We start from the raw sequence: 24,377 nt of genomic DNA, 5'->3' as shown, positions 1-24,377 counted from the left end.
AAGATACTTGCATGAGGTAATGCCAGTGCCAGCACCCAGAGACCTCAAGTGAAGAACAGCGGCCTACTGTCATGAACACTGTCCCACAACATCCTTTCCCAAACAACCTACATTCTTATTTAGAAACAAGATGTAAACAGTTAATGAGAGATGGCAAGGGACAAAGGATATATCAGACACATGCACAACTTGATAATTTCACATCAAGATTCCCTTCTCACTTTTATTTGCTTTCTGACAGTCCCTTATTCTCCAGTCTTGCACTGCCTGCTAAGCTCCTTCACCTTCAATTTCAGTCCTTTTGGCTCCCTCACATCTGACCTACTTGTTCTCAAACACAAGGAGCCCTTGTCTTCTCCGTGAATAAGCCCACCCTTCATTTCATCCTATTAACACCTGCATATCATTGTAGGTGCTAGCCCACATGTTGCTCCTATTTGGGTCCACTGTCCTGAGATTTCAAGCTTGGGCAGGAAGGAGCAGTACGTTAGGCATCTACCTCACTGCTCTTTTAAACCTGGGAGAATATACGTGTTGACGTTTTGAACAAACTTACATATAAACAGATGGAATTGTTTAATATCAACTCTCCAATGCAGTTGCACGCTTGAAAGTTTTCTGCCTTTGTCTCCACTTACCAGAGACTCTCCTGTTCGTGGACCTTGTACACAGGATCCATAAAGGAGCATTTTGCTCAGATTAATGCTTCTGCAGTGTCCTATCCCCACAAGCTTCATTCTGCAGGAACTGTGGACCACTGCACAGTGGTCATATGCCATACCTTCTGCCTCTCTCTGTGCACCTCGCGGTCAGTTGCCTTTAGCCTCTGTTGCAGCTCTGTGATGTTCAGTTCCAACTGCGCGTTCTGCTTGTGGAATCGTTCCAGTTCCCCCTCCATCTGAAAGGAAACAGGAGGAGGAAATCAAGACTAAAAGTAGACATTACTGAAAAAATAACACAAAACAAGACAACCACAGAATGAAAGTACAGACATGAGGGAGTAGGTCCCCCCTCGGGTTGAATTGCAACGCAAAACTTCAAGTCAGTTTTGGAACAACACTGCCCTCTGCCAGAACATACAGAAAATGCATAACTGGATAGTCAACACCCTTTTCCGTGACGGGTATTTAAGTGACATTCCTTCATTTGCCTGAGCTGCAGTGGAGCTGTACTGTTCTATCAGAATAAAGATGGGTGGAGGTGGAAATTAACAGTCAATACTGGAAAGAATAAGCGCAGCAATGAGAAGAACTCAGCACGGAAAAGAAACAAACGCATGAAAATCTGTGACTGCTTATGCAAAACAGGTGGATAAGAGGCCCTAAGTATACTCCAGCATTTACTAATGTGAGTTTGTGACCAAAAGAGAGGATTGGACCTTCTTCATGCTAGTCTGACATGCATATAAAATGGTCATTAGCGTGCATTTTATTTAAAAAGGCTTTTCTTCTGAATAAACAGACTTAGGAGAACTAGCAGGTCACTGATTAGCTATGTCACCATAGTCCTAATTTGACTGAGCTAAAGGCACGTTAGTGGAGACATTATAGTAATGTGGATATAGTAACCAGGAAAGGCAGTGTCTCGCAAGCTCTACAGGGTATGTGGAGGCAACCACATATGGATGAAAGGTATTTTTAATCAAAACCGACATTACTGAAGAGTCTGGCACTACATACTGAAACAGGAGTTTAAGTAACCATATCCATCACTGGTAGCACGTGATACAAAACTAAATAGCAGCTACTGTGCATAACTATTATTAGAAACAAAGTTATAGAATCAGTGCTGTGTATCCTTCAAAGAAGTCAAGGAACAAATAGGGTAGAGTCTTCCAAGGGATTTGCCTGGCCATCTTTGTAACTAAACAAAGGGCTGAGTAGCAGACGCCAAATGATTGTGATGCTCACCTCACGGATCTGCTCCTTCATTAGCATGATATCATTTTCACGTGGCTGTATTTGCTTCTTAAGCTCCTTTATTTTGTAATCCAGTACAAACTTGAACTTTTCCAGTTCCTGATTTTTCTTTTTTAGGTCATATATCCGCTTCTCCTGGGGGAAATGGGTATGGAGATCTGAATCAGACATAGCACTCTTGAACAGATTCCTTGGACAAGGCACAAATATAGCAGAGGCAAACACAGTAGGCGCAGATCTGGTGGAAGAATTGACTTTTGTCACACATCTAACACAGACTGCTGGGGAAGGGGTGTCAAATAATGCAGAGAGCCATCTACAAAACCCGGAGCAAGGGATAAGAAACTCAACAGCCTGAACTTCAGCTCCCCAAGGAAAGCTTAGAATGTGGGGAAAACATTAAGTTCCCAAACTACAGACTGCAAACTCTTTATGTTAAAGCTGAGCTTCCAGTCACGTCTGGGACAGAAGAGATACTCAGGATACAGGATACTATCGTAATGCAATACTATTAACATAAATATCAGTATGAAATTAAAGGAAGGTGACTCTGATCTGAATCAATCATTGTGTTTTCCACCTTGTCTTGGATAGTGTCATCTCTCTCTTGAATCTCCCTCTTCAGCGCCAAGATGTCCTTCTCCAGCGACGTAATGATGCCTTGCAGCTTCTGCTGTTCCAGTTTCATTTCCTCAATCTCACTGTTTCGCTCCTCAATGTCTTTCTGTAGGCTGTTGAACTAGAGACGAAAACAGGTAAGAGCTTAACAATCTCCAAAAGCTGTGCAAAATTTAACCACCGTACTTTGTAAGAGATCTTGTAGACAGTGTGGAAGAAAGGATAGCAAATTGAGAGACTACAGGATTTAGTTATCACTGTAGGAAGGGTTTTAACATGCTAGACTTTATGGAATAAAGTAAACAACTGAAGGAGAGATGAACATGTTAATGTTGGGGACAATTGTGAGTAATAAGATGGGCTTTGAAAAAAACAAAGACATACATTTCACACAATTAAAGGAAGAGCTAGAAATAACGTGCAAGAAAGATATCTTAGCAGATGCACTTAAGCAAGGTAGGGATCAGGAAAGCAGACAGGCAGTAATTAAGAGGAGGTAAGACAATGACAATTTTAGTGCTACAAGTAGGAGAAATAAAGGAAGATGGGAGGAGTAAGCAAGAGAGAAGACAACAAGATGTTGGTTTACATGGATCCGGTAAGTTAGAACTTGAAGAAAATACCAGGATTCAAAGGCTAAAATGTCAGTTCCTTTCAATTGCAGAATTCCAAGAAATATATAGGCCTTTAGGAGACAGAGGTAGGAAAATGTAAAAATGTCAGAAGTAGTCTGGAAGGGTGCCCACTTGATAGCTCTTCCTCAAAAGCCCTGCCTCAGCGCTAAGATCTGCAAAATCCAAGAAGGCTAGAATGAAGAAATGGTGCTGGTCAAACTGCAAGAACCCATCTTGCACCATTCTGGTCTCTAAAAGATACCAGAACTGAAGATAGTACCGCAATAGAAAAGGACGTGAAGGCAGAGAGCCTCTGTGCCTCCATCTAGATACTGAAGAAACTGAAAATAAAAATGTCCCTCTAACATCCTTAGGTAAATAAAACACCCAGCTAGTATAAGAACTAAAAGGTTTTATCTCTCCTTAAAAATCCTAGGAGTAGAACCAATAAAAAATGATGATGCACACAAACCACCAAGTGTCTATTGCATTAAATGAAGTAGTAGTAGAAGTACTTTTCTAACATAGTAATGGAGCAGACTTGAAGAAATGAAAAGGTGCATTTCTTTCCCATAATATGATGAACAATACTGTTTATTATTTGTAATGTCAAACTATGCAAGATAGCGGAAAGTATACTAATAAAAACACATATGCTCTATCATCTCTCTTCTTTCTTTAGTCTTATCAGTCATGAAATTGGCACACAGCTTCTTCTACTGTTCAAATATTGTAAAACATGCAAATTGATGTAAGAAGAGGCAATTGTTCCTGTATGTGACAGAAATGTCAAGTATTTCTAGACTAAATTAACAAGCCTTGACAGGTCACAAATCATATTCAGTCCTCAGCTATAGGTCTCCATGAGTAGGTCTGATCTTATCACAGAAGAAGAGATACCCTTTTCCTCATGATTCCTGTTTCTCCTTTCAGTCGCAGATTTGATTCCTTTTCTTCCTGGAGCCGTCTCTCATATCTGATTTTGATTTCCTGGATTTCTCGGTCTTCATCATCTTCAATCTGTTTCTTAATTTCTTCATATACTTGAAGCTGCTGCCTGATAGTCTCCTCTGTCTGCAGTTAGGGAAAGCAAACATTAGAGAAGATAACAGTCACAGTCTAATAAAGAAGAGGAGAATTCTTTTTTTGTAACTGCATTTCTCCTAAGAGGGCCTATATTTAATGGATTCTTCAACTACAAATGCAGGAATATCATTTAGACTAACTTAACTTCTTCGGGAATCCCAGTCACTTTAAAAACTGTTAAGACAAACATAAATTGCTTTTAACGACTGGATGCTCTAAGTTAGGGGGAAATACATATTAACTTAAAGCTCAGCAGCGTTGTGCAAAGTAAGTACAAAGACTTAGGCTTACAAGCTGAAAATTTGGACCAAATATTAACATCAGTGAGATTGCCCTGGCAGCAGAAAATGCAGGCATGAGTAAGACTTGGAAGGATCTTTTAAAATTGCTGTTTCTAGTGCATTAAGACCCACAAACGCTTAGTTTTGTACAAGTCTCTGCACCCCTCTTTTCTCACACTCTCTCCACACATTCTCTCCAAATTGGTACTGCAATGAAAGTCTGGAAACAGTAAAGCTGACGGAATGTATTGGCATTGGATATATCTGCATCAATTACCTGGATATCAGCATCAGTTACCTGGCTGCGCTTTAGGCTTTGGCACGGAGTGCACTGAGCTACATTCTTTGACCGCACTGGGCAGGATTTTTTGAAGTACTGAGGGTTTTTCTCTCTGCTCCCCAAATTATGGAGGCAGGAACCTCGAGGACTTAGTAATGTTGGCAATTTCAAAGCCCGGGAGCTGATGCGTCACAGCATCCACCATTGCAGAAATATTATCTCTTCACTAGAACAAATGATTCACTGAATCTCTCTTTCTCCAATTACAGTAAATATATCGTCCGCACCATGTTAACGAACAGGAGTTCTTGCACCCAGGGGAAAGAGAGGCAAAGCTGAGAACACTTGAAGATGTTCTGCTTAGAAGATTACTTACCGAAGGCACAAGGCCCAGATAAATTGGTAACTCAGCCAGGTTTTTCCTCATTGCTATTCTATTTGTCAACATACTTCCTTGCTTACAAGCAGATTAGGATTTGCATGCAGGAAGACAATTTCCCCTGCCCTGGGGAATATTTTATCACAGTTGGAAATAAAAATACAGTCAATAATTCAAACTGCAAATCAAGTTCCTACCTCTTCCAACAAAACAGATTTCTCATTAAGTTTTTCTTCGTAATATTCTGTTAGCTCCTCCAGAGCCTTGCTTTTGCTTTCCTCTAAATCATGCAATTGTTTCTCATACTCCTCCTGCATCCTCTGGGATTTCACTTGCAGCTCCTGGTATTTTTCATTTTCCATTAACAGTTTCTGATTATTGCCAGATTCTGGTGATGGGAAAGATATGGAACTGATAAAAGTAATAGGAAAGAGAGGTGTATCCTATCTTTCTACAGTTACTAATGTCTTATTTTCTGCTTTGGTCTTTTTGACAGCTGGTTGCAATCAGTTACCCTAGAAGCACCTCTTCACTTTCTTCAACAGATATACAGTGGGCTTAGGCTCTGTGACAACCAAAAAATTTACATCAGAAAACCATCTCTTGAGTCTCTTGCTCTTCCTTCTACTTTTAATTTCACTAATAATGCCTGTTCCAAAACTGTCATTCATCTCTATCAGTTGCATCTCTGCATACTCCGCCATATCCCTGCCTGCTGCCTCAGAACAAAATGTTGTTTTGTCCTGGTCTGAATAAGTGAAAAGCCTGCCATCTCCTAGTCTGCCATTACAACAAATGAATGCCACTCTATCTATGCATCCTCTTGATAAAACAACCATGACAGAGCTGTATAAGCAAAACTTTTACAGAGTACGAGCAGGCAATGGCCTTTCTTACTGCCAGACTTCTTTTTTGGTACTAATTTTCAGTATTTCTGGTTTGTCTTGATCATGAAACCCGGGCCCAGATATTTCCATGGTGTGTGCATTGTACATTGGCCTCTTTGCTGAACTGTACGACATTGTTGTTTGTACATAGTCAGCTATGAGATAAATGAAGAAATCACTCATCCCAGGAACCAGACATCTAAGATACAATGCCTCTGTGCCTGTTCTCACGGACATGTAAGCACTGCAGTTTGGACATACTTTTGGTCTGCAACATCCATATGACACATATGCCACCCATTTTTCCTTGTACCTTGCATGGTGGTCACCCCTCCCTGCCTCCTTACTTGCCATGAATCTAACACACTTCCTCCAAATTCTAGTTATAAACATACGTTATAGTCTAACCTAGGTCTTGCAATTCCCTGGCCTGTTTCTTCATCACCTCAAACAGTTGATACTGGTGTTGTAGCTCCTGTTTTTCTTTTTCTGCCTGTAAAATCTGGAAAAAAAAATAATTAAGAAAAATAATTTTTAATTTGAAAATAGGCAAACAAGCGTCCAAATTCTTTGTGCTCTTGCCTGTGATGGAGAACACATACACAGTGGAATTTGTACCTTTGAAATCGCTCACCAAAAAAGGCAGATGCCATGTGTTACTAAGCCAAGTTTTCCCTGAGATTAGTTTGTTACGACAAAATTAAGGAAAGCCAAGAGAAAGTAGCAAGTGGCATTCATATAATACAGAGCATCGTATAGTCATAATACATTGTATATTCATAATTCAAACAAGAGCCACAAAACCCTCTGAAAAGGCTTCCCTCTGAAAGCTCAAGCTATATAACAATGAGGAAAAATAGAAGGGCTCCAACTCTGGCTACTTAAATGCAAAATACCCAATGAGAAAAGCCAAAGAGCAAAACGGTCTGAGGAAAAACTTGCAGAAAGCATAAAAATGAATAAGTAAAAGTCTTCAAAAGCTTCCAGAGCAGAAGCCTGCCAGAACATTTGTAGGGCCAAGAGAGAAGAAAAAGGTATAAAAGGAGCACTTGGAGATGACAAGACCATAAAAAATATAGTTAGTAACTTGGTAAGTTTTCACACTGGAATCCTTTATGTGGGAGTCACACTGAAACACTGGTTGAAGCGACTATGGTACATCCCGACAAGATAAGCAGTAACAAATTACCAGGACAGGATAATATTCATCCAAGAGCTCAACAGGAACAGAAGGATGAAAGAACTGAATCATTAACTATGATACATAATCTCTCACTCCAAGCCATCTTACTACCAGTGGTACTGCAGTTGCATCACCCGCCTCCTAAATCTACAAAGGGTCCAGAAATATAGCAACGACTGATGTTCGCTCTAGACAGATGCATAGATATTTATAAAACAGAAAGAGTGGACACAGATAAAAAAGACATTAGGAATAACTATCATGGCTTTTGCAAAAGGAAGTCCTGATCCATGACCACAGAGAAATCAACAAGCACATAAATAAAAGAAATCCAGGGGATACAGTCTTCTTCTGTTTTCAAAAAGCTCACATGGCACCTCACCAGGTGTTCCTGAAGAAGCTAAGCAGTCAAGGCATAAAGACGGTCGTATTTAAGAACAACTGTTGGATCCTGCAGCAGTTGCAACTTACACGTGATGGAGCCTTAATGGTATGGTCCCATTTCTACTGACCCTTAGTCTAAGGCAGCATTCATTGCTGAAACTGTTTTTATGTGAAGATACTTACTTACAGCCTACTTGGGAAAACTCTAGCATCCCCTCAGTACATAACAGCTACTTGGCTCAAAAGATAGATTTATGATTTATAAATACCCTAAACATCTTTATTGGAAAGGAATACTTGGTTTTTTCAGATGCTTTATGGCATTTGTACATACATAATGCAAGCTTGAATTTAACCCTTTAGTGAAAGGGAAAGCCTTCCTGATATTTACTGCTGCCGTATGAATCATACCTCATATTTGGTTTTAAGGGAGTCTATCTCCTGGGTTAAAATCTCTTTTATTTCCTTTATTTTTTCATTACAGTTCATGTCCTTGAGACGTAGCTGGTAATCATTTTCTGTCTGTAGCTCTTTCACACGAATCTGCAGGTCTAGCATCGCCTGACCCTGGAGAGGGATGACAAGATACCATTAACAGAGATACTATTTGCCTTTAGTAATAGTTTGTTAAGGATGTTAGATCTACACACACATATTTAGGAAAGACAGCCATTAAAGATAATTTTCAGACAGACAGATCAAGAAAAGATCAAGTTTCAGAAGTAAGATTTTTTTGCTATCTTATGAGATGCTTCACCATCTCATAAAATGCAACTTCTGACTTCTCAGCTCCATTAAAACCGCTTTCAAGGGGCTGGAGAAAGTATTAGAGAAAAGTGTAGAATTCTCTCCATCCTCACTGCTCCTACAGTGCTGTTTGTATATGAACAAGCAGGTCCAGCTACTGACTGTAGCCTTTTCTTATGAAGAAAGCTATGCCAGCCCTCTTAGACAGAGGGTCATACAGGCACAGTCACAAACATCTTGCAAATGTAATTCATAAGCTGTAGACTAGGAAGCCTAGAGTTCATGTCCACAGGTTGCTCCTCCTACCTTCTCTTCTATATCTGATCTCATGATCAGTACTTCTTCAGCATATTCAGCTTCCTTTTCCCGTTTCAGTATCTGACCTTCTTTATCATACACTTTCCAGATCAAAAAAGAGCCATCCTTTGAGGCAGTCAGTAGAAATAGGTCATCATTTGTTACGGACATCTGAGAAGGAAGAGACAGCAAAATGACAATAGAAACAAGGAAGAATGGAGACACAGCTTGCTTTGATACCAAATTTCCCCTCCCACCCACATATTTCCTGTCATTTCTACTAATGGAAGTCCTAACACAGCCCTGCTACCACCATTTTGATCATGTCCTCTACTCCTGCTTCACCCAGGTCCAGACAACATGGGAAGGGACAGAAAAGGAGAACACAGGAAGACACCAGATTCACTTCCATCGTCTAAGCAGTAGGAAGAGTTTCAAAACCTGGAACAGACGAGATCTTCTAGATAATTAGAGCCTAGAATGGCAGTTCACTGTCTTTGAAAAGTTGGCTGCGCAACAGACAGCTTAACGTTTTCTTCTGAATCTGCAGATAAGCCCACCAAGAGCTACCTAGTAATAACTACCGTCACGTCCTCCAGACGTCCTTGTGGCCATGTGGCGTGGCACAGAGTACCTGGGAACTGACAAGGCTTGTGGGAGAGGTGAATGTAGGAGTTAAAAAACTGGAACTCAGATCCTAATGCTGGACCATGTGGCTCTAAGTCAAGGTCCTGTATTTGACAGTGATACTTAAAATGCCAAAATTACGAGCAGTTTTAAGAAGATAGAACATGCAGCTTTCTGGAGAAAGCATGCTGAAATATCCCGTAGTTGGAAGCTTCACACACCTTACCCTATCTTTTAGATGTTGTTCCTCAGCCTTTAAGAAATACACTGTGGTTAGCAAATCAGTGCTACAATCTCTTCTGCAATTTACCCTGGCAGCAAACTGCTTAATACATTTATCTCATTCCCCCTTCTGTTCTCACCAGAGATTTTCAAACCTGTATAGCTTTATTTTCCTCTTTATGAGCTATATCAAAGTTCTTCATCAGGGACATGCCACATTAGGTATCCTGGTGCATAGCAGCTTCTATGGCCTGCTTCGTGACTTAACCCTTTACCTTCTAGCCAGCAACAGCTTACCCAGTAATGTCTGTCTCTATAGATAGGACTCCTATGAATGTTTTAAACCTCATTCTCCACATGCAGGCTTAACCTTAGTTTTAACATATTATACTATCAAACAAGAAGCACAGCGTGAAAGGAGAAGAGTGCAACTGGCATGACAGGGAGAAGAACATATTCTACTTTACCTTTGTAACAGGACCTGCATGGGCCTGATACTCATTGAACTCCTCGGGCAAAGGCAATGGGTACCTCATAGTTCGGATTGTCCCCAGAGATGTACCAACAAATAACATGTGCCCAGAACGAGAAACAGCTATTGCAGTATAAACAACATCAAAAGCGGGCACTTCATGCAGGATCTAGAAAACAAAAATTACACTATGTTCCACAATACTGTTACTTAACATTAAGCAATTACGCAATGACTACTTACTGCATAACCAGTTGTCATATCACTACATGAAACAAAGCAGTTAAAAGAATCTGCACGCCTACAGGAGTAAAGCCATGAACAGCAATCAGTGTTACGCTTTATAAGTGTACACTCTTAAAAATTTGAACTGAGTTCCATCAGTTAATCACTTCTGAAAATGTCGATGTTTATCACATACAATTTACTATTGTTCTGGATAAAAAAAATTGATGTAGCCCCCAGTAGTAGATGCAATCAATTTGGAGTTCAGCAAAACAGTCAATATGATATTGCAAAGTTACTTGGTTAGCGGAGGCAGAAGATTTTTACAGAAATCCAAGTAAAGTTATAGATATAAAACTGCAACAAAATCTCAAGTATCATGGTAAAGGACATCAGGACATTATGATAAAGAGAAGTGACAGTAACCATTGCAGCTACCAAAAATTGCCTGATTCCTACTCGTCAAGCGGATGATGATAAAAGCAAAGCACTAGTCCCCTCCCCAAAGAACTTAGCAAAATCGTACAATGTTTGTTAGCTCACCGAAGACTCTGAAATTTCCTTAAGTGTTTGGTCAGATCCAACAGCAAAGGTGATTTTGGCAAAGGGAGACAGGGCAATACTGCTGTAGCTGCAGGACCTGAGCACACACTCTGACTCCCTTTTACCTGTCAGCAAGTTCCACTCATACACAGCACCATGTGTGTCACAGGAGACCAATTTAGCATCATCTGCACTCCATTTAACTGCACGTATCTAGGGAAATCCAATGTGTAAGTTACAGACATATAGCAAGAAGTCATTTTACTGGCAAATCCATGATAGCTTTGGAATCGTACTCCTAAGTTTCATTAAAAAAAAAAAAAGTTTCTCAACTAACTCCCTTTTAGCATCAAAAAACCAGTAAGAATTACGCTACGACCTCACTGACAGACAAAAGCTTCTCTTTATCCTGGTACCGTTACCTGCCAACCCTTCTCCTTCAATTTAAGCACAGACTCTTTGTATGCATCTAGTGCATTCACATGTTGAGTATTAGTTGATCTCTACACAAAGAAAACCAACCTTTTTATTTCTATTTTGAATTTTTGGCTGCATTTCTGATCAAAGATTGCACTTTAGCTTTTCAAAACATATCTTAAGTTTATCAATTAGTTCTTATTTAAAACAGTCATATTTTAGAGGCTTTGTTTACTGACCTTCCCACTATGTCCTTTCAGATTATTAACATTTTCAAAAGTGGTGGTGGAATAAATGTGAATCACATTTCCATTAACTGCAGCAAAAAGATGGCCTCCATTACTGAATGCACACTACAAAAAGAACATTATTACTCATTACTGAAGATGCAGCGGGTATAAAAAATTCAAGCACTGAATTCCACTGACATCATCTAATATCTGAATGCTACACAAAAATAAAATTCCATGATATCATTTGCCTCTTACTGCTTTCTTAACTGGTGCTTTCCCCTATAGCACTCACTCGTTCGGTACTTCTGATCAGGGCACCCCATCTACAGGTTCCCTGGTCCACAGTTCTGCACCAGTCTCCAGGCTCATTTTCCAATACGTAGAATCCTTTCCTCTCTGCTTTGATATCCCAATTCCTATTAGGATCTTTTGAAGAGGATCCTATCCCCTATCATGTTCTTCATCACTCTGCTCCCTATAACTTCCAGAATTCCCCAATTTCATTTTTGAATTACTACTTACCTCTCTACAACCTCTCACAGTGAATTCCTTAAAAACATGCATGTCCTCATACAGTAGACTCGTAAGCCGTAGTTTGTCAGAAAAGCCAACCAAACAGAAAAGGCCAGTGGGGTGAAGTGATACTGTGTAAGCTTCCTCCTGATACTGCTTATACAGCTCCAAAGTGCTGAAAGAGAGAACCATCACACACTATGCAGCAGTACAAACTCCCTACGCATGCCTGATGGGACAATATCTGGCCCAGCAGGGACAACTGCAGCTGCAATCTGACTCTGCCTTATCATCCTTGAAGAAATGTGTTGCCAGTTAGTTAAGTCACGATCACAGAGATCTTACAAGAAACAAAGGCAAATCTGAACTCCCTGGCTGACAGACAAGACGGGGAAGGTGCAACAGCAAATGCTTTTTTTATTGTAATACAGTGAAGAATGTGAATGAACTTTTGGTTGCAAACATACATACACAAACATGTGTTCTAAGATATATTCCCTCTCCAAAGAGCCTTAAAATCTGGGCTCATTTTGCCAAAGAACTACGGCCATGAAGCAGGAAATAGGACAACAGTACCTTAAGACAAAGTTGAATGAGACGTTCCTAAAGATTTTGCATCTAAAACCTATGAGAAGTTTGACACAAAAATGGCATAACAGAGATAAGCTTTGATTCTGTTCATATTGCTTTTAAAGGGACTGCATCTTCATATTCCCCAAATTATGTGAATAAGACCTTTTGTATCCCACACAAGAATGTTACCAAAACAATACAGTTGCTCATATATGAGACTGCTGCTGCCGCCTGCTAAATACAATCTTCAAAAAAGCAAGAGATGATAACAAACACAAACAACTCTTTACTTCGTCTTGTAATTCCAGATGCGGACAGATCTGTCCAGAGAACAAGTAGCAACAATGGGTCTCCGAATACAGATGTCCAGACCAGTGATCGAATCGGAATGTAACGGGAAATTCAGATGTATAAAATGAGCTGACTTCTCCTGAGAAGCAATGAGAACATAGACAAATCATAAGTATGTCACTGTAGGCAGCAAGTCAGGTGAGAAGTCTATCATAGCTCTTTGAATAGAGTAATCAAATGGATTTGAGGAAACCACTTAATTCTATCACCGTACTAGTCTGAACAAAGCCCTAGAAACCTAACAATGTTGGAATCAGATTTAACTTTTTAATTAGTAATCCAGAAAAGTGATGTAGGGAAGATGTAGGCTGGGTAGGTCTCACGTACTAGTGAGAGCAGAACATAATTGCAGGTGTCCAAAGAAATGCAAGTTAGAAAAACAATAAAATTGGACCTGCAAGCATGCAGTTAAGACACTTACTTTCTGGTTAGACAGACATTTAAAAATAATCAAGTGCTGAGTAATAAGCAAATCAATCGGGATGTTCAGCTATAGCATGCTGGAAATGAAGAGCCAGTAACATTTTGGGCTGCATGCACAGAAAGATCCTATAATTATATAACCCCTTTCGGTAAAGATCTTTTTGCATGACTACAAATAGGTTAAGTACTAATTCCATGGCAGTTAATTCCATGACACTACATTTATCTCCTGTCCTTGTATTTTGTAATTTCTTTAGAGTACAGAATGTATTTCATTAATGTGCTGATCACAGTAGGGTTTCACTTCTAATTAGGACTTCAACAGCTACTGTTTTAGAGTAACATGAGATTCCCATGGCTAACTTTTGGCTTTTTCATTACATTAACATTTCTGCATATTACAGTGGAACATAAACTCTAACACATTTGCACTGAAAATCTCTCTTTTAATCAACTGCTCCAACAGTGACAGGCACACATAAATGGTCTTAATAGTGCTCTTTACAGTTTTACTGAATAACATCAGGTGCTCAGATGTAGGTATGCTTGAACAAGGGACTTGTGAAATACAGCCCTCAGAGAAGCATCCAGAGCACTTTATGCCATACTTTAAAGGTTCAGACCCTAGTCAATGGATTTTACAAGAACATATTATGGAAAGTGACACTGAATAGTCTGTGCAATGACAATATAGCCCTTACTGCATGTACTGCTTGTGGAATGTGATAAGATTGTACTCACTTTCACAATCTCAGTGGAGGGCATGGTAAACATGTAAAGCTGGTTTTTAGTTGTGCTAACGATCATCGTTTCCTCAGAGGGGCTGAAGCATATACATATAATGTCCTCTCTGCCTGACTGCTCTGGTTCACTGTTGCAAAAGTTCCGAGGAATCTGCACAAGGAATGCATCCCATAGGATATTCCAGGTCTCCATATTCTAGCAGTAGGCGCACACACACACTTTTCATGCAATGCTACTCTAATAAGCATATACATAATATCAGTAAGAAAACTTGGATATTAAATAGCACATAACCTCTGTGACAGAATATAGGACAAGATAACCTAACCGTATCTATAGCCATTAAAGTTCAAAAAGTTTCAGCAGTCATTTCAGGAGTAACCTAAAAAAATGCATTGATCTACACAAAAACTAAAATGGTAGCAGAAGAAAATCAAGCAAAAAGCCTAGCAAATGTCAGAATTAAAAACGCCTGAAAACTGTGGTCTCATAATAGCAGTTCTTTGCAGGGTATCATTCAGGTGCATAAAAGTCTTATTTCAAGTGTCCCACATGCAAAACATTCCTGGTCAACCGACCACAAGGGTGACATGTCCACTTGCAATTCATGAGCTCTTCCTGCTTTAGACCTGGGCTTGGGAGAAGAGATCTTATGCTACTGTGATACTGCGGGGGACCAGCTGAAGGACAGAGACATGGCCAAAAGGGGTTTAAGGAAAGTTACAAGGATTAGCTCTTCCTTAGAGAATAATCACTATTTTTTTACATCCCACAAGATTACCTTCTTTCCTAAACAAAACAAGCACTTCAGCTTTGGCATCCTGGTAGACAAATGTTGTTAGCTGGACTATATCAGTGTCACCTACTACAGAATGAAGCCTCCAGCATTTGACACAGCAAACAGTATGGAGAACCACGACACCTATAACCAGCAACATTGGCTAACAGTACAGTCTTACTGTATAAAAAATCACATTGCTCACTGCCTGGAGTCTAGGTTACCAAGAAGATCATTTACAACGGCAGTATGTATGTTGTAGTTGACAACTGCTTTGCTGCAATACATTTTTCTGTAACAACAGAAAAACTTTTTCACCTGGAAAATAAAACTTTCCTGAGGACTGGTCTAAAACTACGGAACAAATCTTCCATTCTACTTCGAATGTGTTTGGCTTGGCATTTTTTAAGTTGCATAGGACCATGTTTATTAAAAAAACAGTTAAAGCAAACTGCATTGTATATACATCTTCCCTAGAGAGAAAGCACTAGAAATAACCAATCTACATTTGGTGTACTAAGACACTCACACATCATATTTGTATGTATATCCTTGTACTGCTTGTAATACAGAAGGATGAACTAATGCCTTCATAGCCAAGACAGCTTCCAGCATTTAGGCACTGGTCAGGGCCACCAACATCCTGGTACTGAAAAGCCCAAGGCAGGCAGAATCAGGATGAAGTAAACTGTTCCAGCACAGAAACAGCAAGACCCAGGGCCTAGCATATGGCAGTAGTGTACTGTCCTAACAGATTTCAATTTCCAATATCAGAGCCTTGGAAGCTGACAAAGATGTACTAAGTATTCATAGGCGAACAAGGTTTTGACCTGGTGACCTAACTTTTAGGATCTCCTGCACAGGGAAGATCTAACCTATTAAGATTAGAGTATAAAGGCATAACCAGATCATCACAGAGTTAAGTGATCTCATCCAGGCAATTCAGTAAGTAAATGCTCTCTCTATAGAACAGTTAGAAATCGTGCTAGATTACTTAATCTGTTAAGAGTGCATAAGTGTCATTACAGTTATAATAAAAAGGATTTGAGGGGAAATAAGCTTTGCCCTGGAAAAAAACAAGCAGCCCAGTCCTTCAGAACTGATGTTCTGCTCAACAGAAAAAGAAAAAATCCTTAAAGGTTTCCTGAAGTTCAGCTAACTCAAAGCCCATTTCTCATGTGGGAACATGCAGAGCTACCTTGCAAAAGGTCAACTGTCATTGACTTTCAGCGAGACCTCTGACAGGTCACTTTGTTTCCGCACCACTAGGACAGTTAGCTAATGCTTATAGTGTGCTTTAAAGATGTGCTAAAATTTATTATTGATAACTGAATCAGAAGCAAAAAGGAAGAGGCCTCAGGTGCGTAACCGTTTGGAAAAGCTTTTCTCCCCCCTTCATAGACAGTCACCTACCCAGATTTCCTGACTCTCCTTGTAGACTTCCTTTTCCTCAGTCTTCTCAAACAGAAGAACAACCCCCGGGCTAGATGAACATGCAAAGCCTTTGGAATAAGCTGCAACTGCACGTATTTGAGGCAAAGAATCCTGCTGTGAGCCATTATCATCAGAGAGCAGATCACAAGAGATATCAGAAGAATCGTAAGCAGGAAATGCAGTAAGACTTAAGAGGAATAAAAAAGGACAAAGCAAAACAAAAATTCATATCAGCAGCAACCAAAATATTATAACCAATTCATAAAATGGACAAAAAGGAAATAAATGAAAGACCTGCAAGTAATTTTCATGCACAAGCATGAATCTACTAGTAATGGCCGCAAAGACTTACCTCCCAGGTTCTTTTGTTGTTGCATCTTCTTCTGCTTCCCTGGGTGGTATTTTGTACTCAACACTTGTCTCCCAGCGCACCTCTCCACTTTCAAATATGATAAGTTTGCCTGTGTCAGTGCCACATACAACCTTCTCCGCAGACAGCCAGGCATGGCATAGGTAGTTTTGCGGCTCTCCCTTTTGTAAATTCGTTGCCTTCAAAGTTCCTTCACTACATCTAAAAAGTTTAAAAATGCCATTTCCAGTGATACAAACCTGTGCATTGTCTTGAGGACTGAAGCTCACCTGTGGAACAGAGGAGAGAGAAATTATTTCATTCGACTATGTACACTCTCAGAGCTTTAAAAGCAAATAAGCAAATATAACACCTGTTCCAAAGACTTCAGATATCAGAAACAGGAAGACAAGCTAGGAAAAAAGGTTCACAGAAAGAGACAAAAGAGACTAAGAAATAACCACCATTACTACATACTGTAGTTTTCTTCTTTTCCAAACTAAGTGTACCAATTTTACACAGAATGTTATAAATAAATTCTATTAAGGTAAGAAGCCAGATGAGGCCATCTGAATCACAATGTAGTATGGAAGAGGAAGTAGATTCTGCCCTTGGGATCAAATGACAGAAGTAAGGCCAAAATACATCTTTCCAGCTGACCAGCAAGTTTCTCAGGTTGCAGGCTATTCATTCTTAAAGGCCACATGGAATTTCTGTATCTCAGGAGAGGCAACTCTTATCCATTACACATATTAATTTGCATAATTAGGTGTTTATTGGTGAAAACAGAGGAGCAGCCGTCTCAACATCTAATATGAAAAGATAGCAGGGGTAGAGAGACCTAGGTTTTCATGCTTAATGGGACTTTAGACAGCAGTGATCTCCTCTTCATTTTCTCCTAGTCATTTTTCCTAGTCATTTTCTCCTCTGCAGGAATGGAGCTCATGAAGTTAGTATTTCACCCAATCTCTGCTTGTAGTTGTACCTCAACCATTCTGTGATTCTGTGATGTGTTAGGCCTACTGAGCATGGCCAATATATTTAATGGGTGTTCCTGCAGGGACACAACAAACAAACTGCATATACGCGGATCAGCTGTACAGCCCACATACCACAGATCTCGTGTGATTTAGGAACGTGGACGTCCATAACGGGTCAATGCAAAAATCCATTTAGCTCAGCATCCTATTGCTGAGAAAGGCCAATAGCAGATGCCAAGAAAGGCTATGGAAACTGTACATAATCTACAGTGCAGATCCCTCTCCTCCCTCTCAGGCCCTAGAAAGAAGCTAAATGACAACGGGAAAACTCAGGACCCCTTGATCTAAACAAATACCAGTTTCTAGGTCAGTAATTATATTATGCTTATCTGTCAGAATGAGACCGGACATAGGACTTAGCTGAGTTGTTTTTTAGTTAGAAATTATCTTCCAAATCTTTAGAAGCTTGAAGGATACTCTGACTGGTGACAGAATAATACACTTTGCACTTATTCTTCAGACTGATGTAATTTCCACATGTTATAGTGGAATATTTAAGGGGCTGTTGATCTCAATTCTCTTGGCTGATTTGTTGTCTACAAGAAACTTTGTTCATTTTTAGAGTGCTAATTTGTGGCTGTTCTAGCTCCCCTTTTTAGAATCCCAAAAGCCTAGAGTAATTTAGGGTAGAAGGGACCTCTGGACGTCATCTGGTCCAACTCTCACCTCAGAGGAGGTCTTACTGGATCAGGCCACTCAGAGCCGCGTCCAGTCAAGTTGTGAGTATCTCCAAGGACAGAGACAGTACATCTCTCTGGGCTGTTTTCAAGTGCTCCACCACCCTCACTGTGATTTTTTTCTGCCTTGATATCCAGGAAGGAATTTCTCGGTTAAGCAGCTTGTGACCATTGCCTCTAATTATTTTGCTGTGCATATCTGTGAGCAACCTGTCTCCGTCTTCTTTACAATTCCCCCACTGGGAAGCTGGTGATAGCAATTAGCCTTTTCTAGGCAACCCCCACCCCCAGCTCCCTCAGCCCCTCTTTATAGGTCAAGTGCTCTCGTCCTTGCGCTCGTGGCAACTCTGAGCTGGTTGTGGTATCTGTAGTAAGCCCTTATTCTTTCTCTAGGTTGTCTTTTATCTGTATCATGACAATTTTTGAGTGCTGCTACCTGGCATGTGGTACTTCTTAATCTGAAATTTCAACTTTTTTCCCCTCCATTTTGAAATGGTGCAAAAGGCTCCCTTGGGCCAACTGCCAAAAGAATCAGTCATCTGTGAATCACAAGATTATGAATGAGTGGCGGAAACCCTTCCAGAACAGCCCAGCATTGCAGCGACTCGGTTTTAAAAACAGACTTGCGTGCATCCCCTGTCTCCCAGAGCGGACGGGGGGAAGCTGGGAAGAGGCCCCGGGCCTGGCAGCGCCCCGATGCGAGGGCCGCAGCCGTTACCTGGCAGAGGCTGCCGTCCGGGGCCTTGATGCGGATGGCCGCCATCAGCCGCTGCTTCTCCCAGAGCCAGTAGGCGAGGTGCACCTCGGGGGGGCCGGTGGCGGCCGCCAGGTAGCGGGAGTCGGGGGAGAAGGCCAGGGACACGAACTCCTGCACCGGGAGCTCGGCGGCGGCGGCGGCCAGCGTCCTCCGCCGCCGCGACGGCACCAACGACACCTCGTGCACCGTCACGGCCGGCTGCTCCGCCACCGTCTCCGAGATGGCCAGGTACCGCCGGTTGGGGCTGATGGCCATCGCCTGCATGCCCTGGCTCTTCTCGGAGCCTGCGGGGAGGAGAGGGGTCAGGGCGGCGGCAGGGCCCGGCCGGCGGCAGGGCCGGGGCCGGGGCCGGGGCCACCTGGGATGAACTTCTGCCACTTCTGCTCGATGTGGAACTGGACGCAGTTGGCCCCCGCCGCGTACAGCAGGATCTGCTCGTCGAAGAAGCAGAGGCCGCCGGCGACCTGCGAGCGGCAGCCGAAGATGGCCACGGGCTGCGCCACCACCACCGACATGCTGCCGCCGCCGCCGCCGCCGCCGCCGCCGCCGCCGTCGCCACGGCAACCGCGGCCCCGGCCCCGGCCCCGCCGGAAGCGGCGGCGTGCGCGCGCGCGGCCGGAAGCGGCGGCGGCTCCGCGTGGTGGGGGGCGGCGGCGGCATGATGGCGCGGCGCGGCTCGCTCTCGGACGCGGCGTGGGACTCGGACTCGGCGTCGGAGGGCTCCGCTCTCTCGGACTCGGAGGTGACCCGCGGGCGGGCAGCGCCGCCGCGAGGGCGCGGGGCAGCGCCGGCCGGGGGGGACCCGGCGGCGGCGGCGTCTGACTGCTCTCCTCCCCGCAGCTCCAGGAGGCGTTTTCGAGGGGCGCCCTGAAGCCGGGGCTCAACGTGGTGCTGGAGGGGCGGCCGCGGGCGCCCAACGACGTGGTGAGCGGCCCGGGGCCTCGGCGGGGCGCCCGGGGGTGGGGCCGGGCCGGGGCCTGCTTCCCCTGGCGGGGGGCGTTGGGCGCAGCGCCGCGGTGGGGAGGGGGCAGAGCGAGTCGGGGGGCGGCCGGGGCCGGGGGGCCGAGGTGGCCGGGCCCCGGCCCCGGCCCGGCGAGAGCCGGGCTGCCCTGGCTGGGCGAGGTGGCCGCAGCTGGAGTTACGTGAAGCGCAGCTACAGAGTCGAGGGAGCCAAGTGTCCCTTGTTTGCAGCAGGGCGTGCGGGAGGGCATGGGGGTCGCACCTTGTGGCTTGGGAAGTTCAGGTTGGGTGTTAGGACAGAATTCTGCACCTGGAAATGGTGCAGGGCTTCAAAGAGTTACTCAGGAGTGTGTTGTAATCTCCATCCTTGGAAGCCTGCAAGACTTGGATGGATAAAGCCAAAGTTGACCCAATCTGCTGTTGGTTTTGGTCCTGCTTCAAGTGGGATTTGGACTATATAGTCTCCAGAGTGCCTTCCAACCAGCATTGCTGTGATAATTTGGGGTACAACCCTACTGCCGTTGAGGACTAGCCCATTTTGTGGCCTGGGTGTTCATTTGTGCCAACCTTGAAAAGTTTGTTTTGTGCCTTGATATTGAGAGCTGTGCTTCCTTTTCGTAGGATGGTTTGAAGCTGTGCCTCTCTGAATTCAAGCGGCAGCTAGCTTGGGTGGAAAGGCTGGATGTGACTTTGGGTCCAGTAACAGATGTCACAGGTCCAGTCTCACACAGTGCTTCTGACAAAGATGCTGTTGACCCTGAGAATGACTTCCAGAGAGAGATGAGCTTGTAAGCGTAAAAAAAAAAGAGATTTCTTGTAGGGTTTCAGCATACTACTACAAGCTCGGAATCCCTTGCCTGTACGCAGTTCTGGTATTGCTTCACTGTCATGTTTCACAGTATCCTGCAGGCTGCTGTACTGGCTGTCGCTGGTATCTTGTCGCTTCTGCTCTGTGTTGTGTGCCACAGCATGCTTTGTAGCACTGATGCATTGTGTGTGTGACAATTTGAGTGAAACACTGAAGCTTGAAATCTCACCTCTTTGTTTTCAGCAACTCGGCTTTACTGTATCACTTAAAAGTAAGAATGCTAATTTTTAATTAAAAAGGCTAATTTTTAATTAAATAAAATAAAATTAAAAATTAAAGTAGTTTTATCTTGCCAAAATTTAACTAGAAAACTACTTCATTAATATTAAATAGTCATATAATATTAAATATTTAGGCTCCTAGATTTCTAGAGTGTTTTCTAACCTGCTCAGTGGTCTTGGATTGAAGCTGCAGTTGTTTGTTGTAGGAATTCTTGAGCAACCTATGTAACAATATCATTCAAGATGCCTTAATTTCAAGGATACTAGAATGTGGGTCCAAAAACACTGTAGGTTATGCAAGTATTTTATATTTGATAGTGCTGAATTTTTGGCAAAATAACTACAAATGGATGCTTTTATGTTTCACTTGTCTTGTGATGGGAAAAAATTCCCTTCCTTGCAGCAAACTCTTCATCATTTGTTGGAGATTTTCTTTAAAAAGTTCCTGTGCTGCAGCACTATGGATATGAATTTTTCTGCATGAATGTGTTATGGCAGTTTTCTCTCTCTCTCTCTCTCTCTCTCTCTCTCTCTCAATTTCTCCTCTCCCCTCCTGGTACAATACAGTGTGTAAAACTGTAATTGAAAACTGGATAAACTGTAAGTGCAAGCTATCAATGTTAACATTGTATTGGCACCTAAATTGCTTTTAGTAGTAGTGGTGCGGTAGGGTACAGAATGTTGCTATAACTCTGGGATATAACAAATATTTATCTAGTATCAACTAGCTGATATGATCAGAATTTCTGTCACTGTTGTGAGATATTCTTGCTACTCAGCGACGTTCAGCTGGTGTTGCGTTGTCTTTCTAGTTACCGACAGGCTCAGGCCGCAGTCCTGGATGCCCTACCAAGGTTGCGTAAGCTCCAGGTTCCTACTAGAAGGCCAGATGATTATTTTGCAGAGATGGCCAAATCTGACCAACAGATGCAGAAGGTATGTGGTTTAAATGATTATTTTCTTTCCTGTGTTATAGATTGGTTTTAGCTTGTGTTGGGTAACTAACTTTGAGGTTTGATTGTGTTCACTTAATAATTACCTTCATGTCTGTGGCAAAGGCCTGTGACAATGTTTGCGTTTGGAATTTGTTCTGTGGTTGTTTAAGTATCCCTTTGGAACGGGGGTGTTTCCGTAACAGGCTGGAAAATAAGGTAGAAGAGTGTAATTTGTAGTCTCTCCTAAGTGTAACTAATACTAAAAATACTTTTTCTCCATGTATGTGAGAGTGCTTGTAAAGTCAGCTGTGTTTGTGCTCTTTGCCCTAAGATTTGCAGTCAACTGTGGCATTAACGTGTGATCTCTTTTCCCAGTTTAAGTCTCACTCTTCATTTATGCTCGGTGTATTTTGATTCTTAGTGATTTTAAACTCTATGTAATTGAACTAATTTATCATGGGTAGTAAGTGGGATTTGGTAGTAGTTTTGTTGTAAGAGGGTTGCACAGCCATCATAAAGTACTCATATTTTCCTTTGCATTACTGACTCATTTTGTTTTTTTTAACCTCCTAAAAAGATTCGACAGAAGCTTAAGAGTAAACAGGAAGCAATGGAGAAATCTGAGAAAGCAAAACAGCTCCGTGCACTGAGAAAATATGGCAAGAAGGTGAGGAGGAGCTAGAGACGTGACCCATTTATGACAAGAATCTAGAGTCTGAATGGGGAACATAGAAATTGAGACCACATGAGGCAGGCTAAAATAAATGGAATCTGTTTAGTTTTTTATCCAGCTACTTTGAAGGGAGAGAGAGCAAAAGATGGAATACTTAGAAAAGTCTTGGGTGCTAGAAGGATCAACACTAATACTCTATCTCTAACCTCAGGTGCAAACAGAGATTCTGCAGAAGAGACAAAAGGAGAAAAAATCAATGTTGAATGCAGTCAAGAAATATCAGAAAGGTAAAGTTAACGTATTTAGGAGAGCAAATGCATAATCAGAATAGTGGGGTGTGAGGAATGTGAGGCACTGTGATGTGTGGTGTCAATCTGTAGTGGTGGGCAGTGAACTTGAAAGGCTGCTGCTAGTCAGTCACACACCAGTAGCAACAAAAAGCCTCCCACCTAGCTGCCCTCCAGTGAGGGTGACTTGTTGCTATTACTTGCTTAGACTGAATATTCTTATGTTCTGTGGTGGCAGCTGAGCAACTGTTTTGTCTTTGCTCTTGCAGGTCTCTCTGACAAGCTGGATTTCCTAGAGGAAGAGCAGACTTCATCTCAGGGGAAGAAGAAAGGCAGTGGAAGTCAACGGATAAAGAGAGGGTGATTTTTTCCGGTCTTGTCAGAGATTGTTTTGTGGAACAGTGAAAGCTGTTCTAATTAGTGTTCCTTAAGAGTAAGTTCCAGGTTGCTTTCCCCCTCTCTAGAGGAGAAATGTGGACAGAATGGAGAGAAGGTGGAAGTGTTTTAATTTCTGTCTCTTCAGTAAGAGGGGAAAGGTTTATGCTAGCTGAAGGGAGTCTATCAGCAGATGTACGTGCCTTCTTGGGAGCTTCCCATTGGGTTGTTTTTTCAGACCAAATGCCAAACGACGATACAAGAATCAGAAGTTCGGTTTTGGTGGGAAGAAGAAGGGATCAAAGTGGAACACAAAGGAGAGTTTTAATGACGTATCCAGCTTTCAGGCAAAAGTGGCTCACAACAAAGGCCCAAGAAAAGCAGGGAAAAAAGCCCTCAATGTAAGTAAAATGTTGCGTGCGAATGATCGCAGTTGGCTGGGAAGCCAGCCCTGGTCTGGTAGGAGCAACCTGAGCGCATTGCAGTGCCTCCAGGAAGTGAAAACGTCTGTCTTTGGGAACTGAGCATAACTCAGTGACAGACGCTGTTGAAGATGGTGGTTCGGTGTCTGAGCAGGGAAGTGAGCAGATACTGTTTATTGTTACCTGTGTTCTGAAACCTCCCTCTCCAGAGAGGCTGACAAATATCCTCTCCTTGGTATCTTCCTATACTATAGAACCAGAAGAAAGTTTGGGGACAGGAGAAACTAACTGAATCTGTTCTCTTTTTGCAGAAGAGACCTGGAAAGAGAGCAAGGCAGAAAATGAAAAGCCGAGCACGCTAAGTGGACTGTGCTCCCCAGCGGGGTTCCTATGTCTCTGCGTTGTAAAATGTTTCTGCAGTCTTCAAGCATCTAACTGCAGAGCAAGCTAGATGCTTCTGTGTGACATGAAGAAAGTCAGTGGAAACTAGTGACTTATCGCTAATTTCTTGTGTGTTTCCTGAAGGACTGTTTTCCACTTAAACCTTTGGCAGGTGTGAATAAATTAAATAGTTTACACAGAA

The 24,377-nt window shown here is 42.4% G+C and overlaps 2 protein-coding genes across 6 annotated transcripts in view; one reads left to right on the top strand and one right to left on the bottom strand.

Annotated features, from left to right (window-relative positions):
* Positions 1 to 19,642, bottom strand: part of CFAP57 (cilia and flagella associated protein 57) — a 25,653-nt gene extending 6,011 nt beyond the window's left edge. For 3 of the 5 annotated variants that reach the window (XM_068952799.1, XM_068952798.1, XM_068952800.1), the window contains exons 1-18: positions 19,412 to 19,642; positions 19,015 to 19,337; positions 16,583 to 16,869; positions 16,210 to 16,417; positions 14,016 to 14,168; positions 12,791 to 12,930; positions 11,937 to 12,102; positions 11,421 to 11,534; positions 10,765 to 10,977; positions 9,992 to 10,165; positions 8,685 to 8,846; positions 8,043 to 8,198; positions 6,473 to 6,566; positions 5,375 to 5,565; positions 4,052 to 4,225; positions 2,500 to 2,658; positions 1,911 to 2,054; positions 782 to 898 (exon numbers count right to left, since the gene is read on the bottom strand). In XM_068952799.1, the coding sequence (XP_068808900.1) occupies positions 782 to 898; positions 1,911 to 2,054; positions 2,500 to 2,658; positions 4,052 to 4,225; positions 5,375 to 5,565; positions 6,473 to 6,566; positions 8,043 to 8,198; positions 8,685 to 8,846; positions 9,992 to 10,165; positions 10,765 to 10,977; positions 11,421 to 11,534; positions 11,937 to 12,102; positions 12,791 to 12,930; positions 14,016 to 14,168; positions 16,210 to 16,417; positions 16,583 to 16,869; positions 19,015 to 19,337; positions 19,412 to 19,568 (3,132 nt within the window). In that variant the 5' untranslated portion in view covers positions 19,569 to 19,642. The remainder of the gene's footprint in view (positions 1 to 781; positions 899 to 1,910; positions 2,055 to 2,499; positions 2,659 to 4,051; positions 4,226 to 5,374; positions 5,566 to 6,472; positions 6,567 to 8,042; positions 8,199 to 8,684; positions 8,847 to 9,991; positions 10,166 to 10,764; positions 10,978 to 11,420; positions 11,535 to 11,936; positions 12,103 to 12,790; positions 12,931 to 14,015; positions 14,169 to 16,209; positions 16,418 to 16,582; positions 16,870 to 19,014; positions 19,338 to 19,411) is intronic. The other 2 variants (XM_068952802.1, XM_068952801.1) reach the window with 2 other exon arrangements.
* EBNA1BP2 (EBNA1 binding protein 2) lies at positions 19,634 to 24,377 on the top strand. Its single transcript, XM_068952803.1, has 9 exons — positions 19,634 to 19,795; positions 19,894 to 19,977; positions 20,635 to 20,801; positions 21,915 to 22,038; positions 22,615 to 22,704; positions 22,922 to 22,997; positions 23,267 to 23,357; positions 23,611 to 23,773; positions 24,106 to 24,377. The coding sequence occupies exons 1-9, from the start codon at positions 19,712 to 19,714 to the stop codon at positions 24,154 to 24,156; spliced, it is 930 nt and encodes a 309-aa protein (XP_068808904.1). The 5' UTR covers positions 19,634 to 19,711; the 3' UTR covers positions 24,157 to 24,377.

Source organism: Struthio camelus, chromosome 8 (assembly GCF_040807025.1).
Source record: "Struthio camelus isolate bStrCam1 chromosome 8, bStrCam1.hap1, whole genome shotgun sequence".
Lineage (NCBI taxonomy): Eukaryota > Metazoa > Chordata > Aves > Struthioniformes > Struthionidae > Struthio > Struthio camelus.
This window is presented reverse-complemented; position numbering and strand designations above follow the sequence as displayed.